Source organism: Colias eurytheme, chromosome 3 (assembly GCF_061535395.1).
Source record: "Colias eurytheme isolate Ceu_HAF_F1 chromosome 3, ilColEury1 Martin Lab GWU primary, whole genome shotgun sequence".
In the NCBI taxonomy this organism is placed as follows: domain Eukaryota; kingdom Metazoa; phylum Arthropoda; class Insecta; order Lepidoptera; family Pieridae; genus Colias; species Colias eurytheme.
Genome location: NC_142982.1, coordinates 9,111,332 through 9,120,988, shown reverse-complemented (window position 1 = coordinate 9,120,988; position 9,657 = coordinate 9,111,332). Strand labels below are relative to the sequence as shown.

Here is a 9,657-nt window from a genome sequence, read left to right as displayed (position 1 = left end):
TGCAATAAAAACTGACCCTCAGACCAATAGCATAGTTAATATTATGTTAACAAGTTAGTATGTAATATTATGTTAATTTGAATATAATTTAAAAGCAAAAAAGTTTAATATCCTATCCAGTTGTTGGTTTTTTACCACAAAATGGCAATAAATGAAACATTGAAAATTTTAGTTATAAATTGTGCTTATTATTTTCCTTCCTTCTTAAAAAAAATATTGCATATTTTTATGTCCTAATTATTAATATTTCATAATTAATATTATAACAATATTAAATATTCACAGAAAGGTTAATGAATGTGATTTTTAATTTCCAACATAAACCCATAAACTTGTTTATATGTACTTAACATATCAATATTTTAGAAAGTGGAAAAAAATATATTTAATTTCTCAAAACTGACAGTCAATAGTTCAATAATTCAGCATAGGTTTCCCATCATTTATTACGGTTTACTTAAGAAAAAGACATACATTAATACAAAATCTTTATTCTGGTAACTTAATACTAACACTGTACTTGGAAATATAAAATTACACAATTTATTAGATCAAATTGGTACCAAAAACCTTCATTTGGAAAGGCAATATTTTTACGCATTTAAATATGTACCAATTAAATGTAATTTATTTATTTAATTTGTATAATTATTTATTCTTATGATTCTAGATTAATATTTCTAACAAAACATACTAGCATGGCATAAATCACACATACCTATTTCCTGATTCATTAAACTTACAATAAAAATATAGCATACAACAGCCTGATAATAATTAAATGCAAAAACATTGGTTCATTATAAATAGTTCTTATGAAAATAAATCACATAATCCATTGTGGTTCAAATGAATCACAATTCAGTCTTTGCCTTTCCTTTATCTCCTTTTTCTTTGAGCTCTTCAAATAAACAAGAATCATCAGTATTCTTCAGTGCATGTTTTGTGCACAAGTGAATTTTTAGGTCAATCTCACCTTGATGTTTCCAATACCAATCTTCTATAATTTCCTCATTCTCTTCCAAAAGACTTTCACATTGCGTTTTCATTTGAGTAATTTCTGCTGATGGCTTATCCCATAATTCTAACGGGATCCCTAAGTCAACTTTTACACCTTTATCAACAAGGCCATGTAAAGTTTTAAACGTTTGGCTCATACCTTTTGCAAATCGAGTACTATCATCGCGTTCTTTATGAATGTTGTACTCTAGAATCTTCTCACATACACCATCTAACGATTCTATCAATCTTAGTTCTGATTTCTGGTATTTAGTCCTTTTCTTCGGTTGAACGTCGTCCAATGAATATCCAATTTCAATCACATCATGCACTTTGCCGGTTTCTTCAAGCCGGCCTTGTAATTCTGTTGCTAATATTTTGCACACTTCGCATCTATTGGCATACTTTACGCCTAAATCTTCTTCAGTTTTCACGTCTACATCATGCGTACACAATACAGTAACAATAAATATTAGACCCAAAATAACCCTTAAAATCATTGTTTATTATTAAGCGCAGTAATAAAAAATTAAATTAATTTAGAAACTTTTATTTTATCGAAGTTCGTAAATAAGCGTTTCAGACTTTCAGAAATCAGGAATCTAGCTGTCACCTGTCAGCCATTGACAGTGACGTGTACTTTGCGATCACAGATAACTTTAAATTAGTCAGAGATTTGCGATTGACGGACTGTCATTGACAGTTGTCGATATTGCCATTTTTTAATGTTTGATATATTTTTCTTGTGATTTTTCTCTTTAAAATTCTATCAAAATATTTTAAAGTACCGATTGTTTGAATGAAGAAGGTCCTGATAGATCCAATTATAAGGAATATTAAAAGGACGGTAATATTTTAATAATTTATTTTTCGGTATTTATTACTAAACTAAGAACTATTATACATATTACGTACCTAGTTTTGAATAGCCAGTTTCACAAGCGACAAAACGAAATTAAATAGAAAAATGCAGCTTTCTAAATTCTATTGGTGGTAGAACATACAAAATTGGTTGTAGATCGAAAAATACTTCCTACAAACAATTTTGCATTATCCCTAATATTAGTACATATTGAGGAATGAGAATTCCAAATATTCAATGTTTGGTCTTTTGTAATTCAATGTTCAATGTTCATATCATATTCCATTATACAAACTATTCAAAAATTGGTGGAGGTAATCTCAAGAACAAACTTATCTTATCATTCACAAAGAGACTTTCTAAAAATAATATATATCTATTTTTTAAGGCATCACATCAAAGAATGATGAATAATTCGTTTTAATCATATTTTTCTATTTTATATCCACATTGCTCTTTCAACCATGTAGTCCATTCTGTTGAGATTTCTTTATATAAAGTAACTTCTTGAAACACATCACTTCTTGATTGTTCTTCAAACCCAAGTTTATAAAACATTTTTATACTTTTCTCATTATAAAGAGATATTTTTGCTTCATATTTTTTTAAATTAATATTCTCTATGCCATACAATAACATTAAAATAACAGCTTCCCAGCCCATCTTTTTGCCTCTGGCAGATTTATCTGCAATCATTATTTCAATTTCTCCTTGTGCTTGGTCTTTATCAGTTAAAAATATATTTGTATCACCAATCATTGACTCTAAAAAGTAAACAAAATTTAATAAAAGAGTCATGTTAATATTGAAATAAATAAATACCATACAATTTAATTGTTATACATACTTACTTATTTCATCATTAGTTTTTTCAAATATCTCTTTTTCCAGTATTATAAAAGTACATTCTGAAACAGAACAACCATAAATTTAATTAGTTGAACTGTGACAATGTTTATATAATTACACATAATATGCATTATTATTTACTATCATCATCTTCTCTCCATGATTTTTGCATTTCATATTCTTCTGCTAAGCTTAAAGGTTCTGATGCTGTCAATTGCTGTAATTCTTCAGATTTCATCCATTCATGATAACTGCAAACATAAAAATGAGTAAAATCACAGTTTATTTATGTTATGAATTGATTACATAATATAAAAAAAAAACTTTGTTTTTTTAATTAGAAAACTGACTAGGTATTATAAAATAATATTTTTCTTTATACATAAAAACCAACCTGGGAACATGGATCTCAGTGTATGGTACCAAAATTACTTTTTCACCCACTATCTTTATATTGCTGTTTATTTTCATATTTCTATTTCTGTAACTAAAGTCTGATTTACACATATTGTTGTTAACTTAATTTTAAGTAATAATTGCGTGTAACCACACAATTTAGTAGCAAGTTATAAGTTAAAATTTAGCTAACAACTAAACATGATGAGTCGTTTTCAAAATAATTGTACATTACTACAAAATGTTTGTCCCCCTAAAAAATCTTCGAAAAAAATATGGTTACGACTGAAATAAATCATTGTTAACGTTTTACAGACTAAACTTAAGCATACTGCATATCATTTCTGATAAAAAGCAATGAATTGCGATTCAAATTCTTACATAAATTTAATGTGAAAATAAAGTAACAAAAAAAGCTCCATACATTTTTTTATTGTCCCCTATGTGGACGACAATGAAAACCAATATTTTTATCAGAATTTTTGTATGAAACTTCCTATTTTTTTGTATCATAATTAAAAAGCAATGTTTGAAGTGTTATATCTGATAGATTAAACTATTTAAATTACCTTAAATAAACGAAGAATTACATATTATAAAAATGTCCCTATCAATCGTTACAATTTCGTGACACTGATTTATTGACATATTTAACCAACTTCTTGTATCACAAAGAAGAGGAATAATAAGGGACTCTAATCATTGGCAACACTGGTCATGTCACGAAAAGTAAGGTCACATTAACGCGCCGCCATTTTGTTCGTCGTCCAGACATGGAAGAAGTCCAGTAGTGTGCTGTGCAAAAAATTTAGTTACAATTTCCTAACGACGTATTCTCAACAAAAGTAAGTACATTTTGAAGAATTCACCTACCGCAATTGTAATATACTTAAATTATGACTAGAGTAATAGATTACACTTTCAATCTAATGGTAAATGTGATTATGTTTTGTGTAAAAGTATTTCTTAGGTTATTTTTTACATGTTACTGACGAACAATTTCTTGACATTTACTGACGTCAGTAAATTGTAGACGGTAAAGCTGTGGTCTCATGTGTAAAGTATGAAAATAAGATATTAAAATGTGTGTTAAATTAATGTAACGAATAAAAATAAAGGAGAAAAACAATAAATCTCTCAAGATTATTTTTTTGTAACTACAGGCCATACTTTTTTAAACCATGATGTAGGGTTAGTAAAGTCGGGCTTAAGGACTTGACTTTTCCTTGGATCTGATAACTTTTTTATAGTGAAAGCGGATCAGTGAGTCTTGGCCTCCAATTTTACAAGTGGTTTCTGATGGGATAACGCTTGCCTTATTGCATTTAGTGTTGATCGCTTTTCCACCCACACGAGTGATGCTTACTTTTGTTTTTATTTTTATTCAAAATACATTTATACAACAGCTTTTTTTAGTTTCAGAATGCCACTAACCGGTGCCGAACGGCAAAAAAATACATTGAAAAACTAAAAAAGCAAAACCCTGAAAAATATGAAAAGAAAAGGAAAAAAATGGTTGCCTGTAAAGTCGGTTTTACGGGCGAAGATTTTACGTGACAACGTCTTTTTCTCGATCATAGTTGAGTGGGAGAGAGACGCAAGGCATTCGGCGGGCCTCTCTCTCGTTCGGTGACTCATCGTAACGTTACCGAGCGTTACACTTTTTCATAAGTGACTCCCAGTCGCAATCTAATTTAAGACGTTGTCACGTCAAAAACACCTCGAGAAAGTGAAACAAAGACAAAGAAAAATATCAGATCTTAATGACAGTGAAAAAGAAGCTCGAAGACAAAAATGGAAAGAAGCTAATGATAGAAGAAAAGAAAAGGAAAAGCAAACAGAGAATTATAAAAATTGATTGTTTGTTGATTATTTTGTAACTAAAAATATAAATTTTTTTGAACTAGTGACTTCTTACTTTTTTATATGTAATATTACCTTATTCTGAATACAGCCTTACTTTTACAACTTCCTGACATTTCCTAACGAAACAGTTTACTGACAATTTCGTGACGTACAAATATTTTGAAAATGACCCTGATACCTAATTAGAACTTTGTCTATTTATCTGTTAAGTTAGTGGGCGACATGTATAGGCACATTTTAGTTAACACTGCACAAGTACAAATGAAGGGAGTGCGCTCGTGTTCAAATTATTCGTCGTGTTTCTTTTATTACTTAAATTTTTAAAGAATACTTGAAGAGTCAAGAGAGAATGCTTGTGGAATGTGCACCTTACTGATCTCCTCTATTTATCCAATTCTTCACCTACAATCTTTTGGGTGTGGTTTTTTGATATTTCCCTCTTTATTTCATCTTTAACCTCTTCTAATACCTCACTAATAACAAATTTTAACACTTTATTTAAACAATTTACGACTTCTTTGCGTTGATGGTCGTCCATTCTGAGTTTACTAAAGAGCTTAACTAGGTATTAAATATATTAACTATACGTATGGACCTTACAATTGAAATATGCATTGGCTATTATTATAAATTAATTATTTGTATTGATTATAACTTTCTTTATTTTAATTCTGCGTTTTCATGCGTGAGCTGATCACAATCACATCCACACTCAGAATCCACACATGTCATTTGACATTGTACTCTTTGGTCTGTGGTCAATTCAATTGACTGTCAATATCACATTACTTAATGATCTAAAGCGTCTTATTTACGGTCCATCTTGACGTACGTCCCGCCAAGGTCATACACGATGCACGACGCAAAACGACAGTGAATAGCGTTGACGTACGTCAATAATTATTATTATTATCTTGCTGGATGTGCACGACCAACTTTTCATCCAGCAAGCACCCCCACCACCGCGAACGTCGTGCAGATGGACAGTGAATAGCGCGGACGTACAGCAGATTAGTGTTGCCAACAGAAATTAATGTAAATACTTGGAAACGTGGCCTATTGATATGATTTTTTTGTGATAACTTAGTGAGTACATGAGCAAGCAAGAAACGGTTATTTTTGATTTTTATGTACACAGGAAATCCCAATTATCATTACTTTTGGATCAACCTTGTACACATGGACAGTTTATATTCAGAAGTTATTATTTTAAAAGAACTCCAAGGCGAATTGTTGAATAACACAGATTTTATGCAAAAGTCCACTGCAGAAAAATGGCAATTTATTTAAAAAAAAATATCTTGACGAATTTGTTTGTTTAAAAAAAAAATGATTAGCTATATACTCTCTGTTCCCGCCACTTTAGCATTTACTGAAAGAGTCTTTTCGGTCATGAATGTGAAGTGGCGGGAAGAGAGAAACCGAGCTTCATTAAAAATTAATTAAAAATGAGCTCTTGAAATATATAAATTTAGATTTGGAATGTTTGGATTCATATAATTCATTTAAAAATAATGAAAAATTCTTAGTTACTGCAAAAAGTACAAAAAAATACATTTTTAAAAATATTTATTTACTCTTTATTTACCTCCTTTAAAATCAGATATACTCTATTTCTTCAAATAAAAGTTGGCAACCCTAGCCATGCTTGATGCGCGCACGATCGTCAGTAGGATACATCCAGCACCGCGGCCTTGAGCCGACGTACGTCGGGGATTGACCGTGAATAAGACGCTTAAGATATCACAGAGCAAGTAATGTCAATATGTCAAAATTAAAATCACGGACTTATTAGTTTGCATAAGGTTTGCAAAGATTAGTTAATAAAAATTATATGGGATTTAGGACATGATTGGGGACGACTTTATTTTGTAGTGATTTAAATAGTGAATCACAATTCACAGTTTTTTTATAATTCACTTAATTGTACTTTCTCTGTGGTTCATTCTCAGAGGGTTCATTGATAAACGAAAACGAAAACGATGGATAAACATTAAACACTCTGTAGCACTCTGTAGTCTGTGGATAAACGTCAACACCCTCCAGGCTGCATCACCCTTTTTGCATTTGCAGCTTTTTGATAAATATTATATATAATATAATGTAATCTAGTATACATCTCTTATCAGTTTGATAGTGGTATCAATTTATTTGTTCTGTGTTTTTACCCTACTTTTTGAACATTTTTAGTAATGAGGTTAAAGCCTGGTTAAAGATACAAACGAACTAAGACAAGTATATCACAAGTAAATATTGTTGTTTTTACCTATAATATATTCTTTTTTTGTTTTACTTATTGTTTTAATTCATGCTAAATATTATAATTTATTGCGAATTATTTCCTCAGTTGTAGATTCTGATTTGAAACTTTCTATTTTTTTAGAACCAAAATGAATCAATATGAAACTGAACGACGCCTTTGCTGGTGCTATGGGCTCCTGTCTGCTTTACTTGCCGTATCAGTTATATGCACTGCTATCCCATACAACCATTGGAGAGGCACTTTAGATGTATGTCCAGGCAGCTGGCTTGAAAATACAAATTGTGGGTGCATATTTTACGGTGTTAGCACCTTTCAATATTTTACAGGAGGGCATAATTCATACTGTCTGTATGCAATATTTGCCCCATTGCCAATTTTAGTGTATGCCTTAGTTATGACCTTGTTTCATATGTATAGAGTATGTATCAACAACATTGGACAGTATGAGGGAGACAAATCAACAGCGATGGAAGAAATGTAAGTACATTCTCTTTACCTTAATATAGCTACTTTAAGAGTTTATTACAAATGAAATACATTACAATTACAAACAATTTTATATGACAAAAAGGAAATGCAAACCAAATCCTTATACAGTGTAAACTCTATATAACGTCACTTAAGGGACCGTGCATTTTTCGACGTTATAGAGAGTGGTCGTTAAATGGAGAGAAAGGGAAAATTACATGATTGGTCCAGAGACCGGAATATTATTTTGACATTGCCTATGAAACCATGTTATTCTACGTCTGCATTTCTGAGAATCTTCGGTATGTCAGTAAAAAAGAATGTAAAGAACTACATTTTCATTGATTTCGGCAACTTAGTCAGTACTTCCTAGTCCTAGTTCCTAGTTGTAATGTCTTATTGTGGTCGTTAATTAGAGTGAGCGTGATGCTATATGGAGTGTATTATTGTATAGACAACAATATAAACCAACCAAAGTCGAGAAATCTTGACGTTATACGGAGTTTGACGTTAAATGGAGTGTCGTTATATAGAGTTTACACTGTATATCAATACAGTTTTGTATTATTATAATATAAAATTTAATGACAAACATAATTTAATATTAGCTCCACAGAAATCATTGAAAAAAGTGCCTAAGAATTATCTCTGTTTATACATATAATAATAAAAATTATACATATTTTATTTACAGAGAAGGTGAAACTATAGTAGTGACAACAAGAGCGAGGACATCTCAACACAATGATGCTGTGATCTATTGCTGGTTCCCATCAACTGTTATAGCAGTGGTGTTTGCTATTTACAACATTATCCATGCATCTATAATGACAGATGGTTTCTTGAAAACTTGTCAGCAATATCGGGGATATCTTGTTCGGGTAAATATTTAAGATATTTTTTATTTATTTTTATTAGAAGCAATAATAAAAAATTTTAAATTAAAAGTATTATGCCCTTTCAAACAAAATGTAAATGCACAAATATCTAAACTTTATTAGTTAAAGAATATTTATGGTAAAAATTTCTATTTGGAATCCTATCCTTCAGATTTATGAGAATAATAAAACAAAATTTATCATATTTTTCATATATCAAATTAATTTCCGACCACCACTTTTATCAGTCATTAATTTATTAACTGTCGGTATTTAACTAATCATTCTCTCAACTCAATTCTATATGGGAAAGTATAATGAACAATACTCGTCTTTCAGCAACTACGCGCTTCAGGAGACCACGCAACAGCCATACACTTTAGATTAGCTTGTCAAGCTATATTTGACTTCATGGATTACATACAAAAGGATGAGCTAAACAGCAGACATGGCGACTACATTAACACTGGTCTCTCCTTGCAATTAGCTCTTATAAGCTCCTGGTTGGCAGTTGTGCTATGGATAGCTGTCGCAGTTTGTGCTGCTATTAGAGCACATAAAGAACGCCATGTACTAACATGTTGTGGAAACTAAGGTTCCAAAGTTACCTTATACATTTTTGGAGAGATTTACCAATTTTACAATTTTTATATATTTCATAATTATATTTTTTAATGTATATTAATTTGTATACTAATTATAAGCATGTAGTTTATTGACTACGGTTTCAATAAAGAGGTTTTATAGATTTAAATTATATGATTAAATATTGTTTACATCTATTAGGATGTTAATCTGCAACTGTTTGAAATAGCAAGTTTTTGGAAAGTGCCTTCAGATGAATAATTGATGAATATTGATAAAAAATTTAAGAATTATATTGAAATTTGTTCACAAAAATGTAGGGATATTCTTAATTAATTAATATTTTTTGCCACAAAAGCTGCATTTATTTTATCAAATATAGCATAAGGATTTTAGTATACCTATAGTAAACCCTTATATTGTAAGAAAAAGTACCACCTTTATATTAAGCCATAATTGATTGTTCTCTTTACATTTTATAAGGTATTCTA

The 9,657-nt window shown here is 30.3% G+C and overlaps 3 protein-coding genes across 11 annotated transcripts; 1 reads left to right on the top strand and 2 right to left on the bottom strand.

The window, feature by feature from the left end:
- Positions 1–481: 481 nt before the first annotated feature.
- CNPYb (FGF signaling regulator protein canopy b) lies at positions 482–1,605 on the bottom strand. The gene has a single exon (XM_090118209.1). The coding sequence runs from the start codon at positions 1,497–1,499 to the stop codon at positions 855–857; it is 645 nt and encodes a 214-aa protein (XP_089974335.1). The 5' UTR covers positions 1,500–1,605; the 3' UTR covers positions 482–854.
- A 222-nt stretch (positions 1,606–1,827) lies between these two features.
- Positions 1,828–9,320, top strand: LOC149909858 (uncharacterized). Of its 2 annotated transcripts, none has more exons than XM_090119977.1 (4): positions 1,828–1,846; positions 7,356–7,712; positions 8,398–8,584; positions 8,921–9,320. In XM_090119977.1, the coding sequence occupies exons 2-4, from the start codon at positions 7,363–7,365 to the stop codon at positions 9,173–9,175; spliced, it is 792 nt and encodes a 263-aa protein (XP_089976103.1). In that variant the 5' UTR covers positions 1,828–1,846; positions 7,356–7,362; the 3' UTR covers positions 9,176–9,320. The 2 variants fall into 2 exon arrangements, with proteins under 2 accessions (XP_089976103.1, XP_089976102.1); XM_090119976.1 differs by lacking the exon at positions 1,828–1,846 and adding an exon at positions 7,000–7,218.
- Mnat9 (microtubule-associated Nat9) lies at positions 1,874–5,684 on the bottom strand. Of its 8 annotated transcripts, none has more exons than XM_090119984.1 (5): positions 5,573–5,684; positions 3,105–3,204; positions 2,852–2,961; positions 2,713–2,769; positions 1,874–2,625 (listed from the first exon to the last, which is right to left on the bottom strand). In XM_090119984.1, exons 2-5 carry the CDS (start codon positions 3,179–3,181, stop codon positions 2,282–2,284), a joined length of 588 nt encoding a protein of 195 aa, XP_089976110.1. In that variant the 5' UTR covers positions 3,182–3,204; positions 5,573–5,684; the 3' UTR covers positions 1,874–2,281. The 8 variants fall into 8 exon arrangements, with proteins under 8 accessions (XP_089976110.1, XP_089976109.1, XP_089976112.1 ...); XM_090119983.1 differs by having other exon boundaries at positions 3,105–3,197; XM_090119986.1 differs by having other exon boundaries at positions 3,105–3,191.
- Positions 9,321–9,657: the final 337 nt, after the last annotated feature.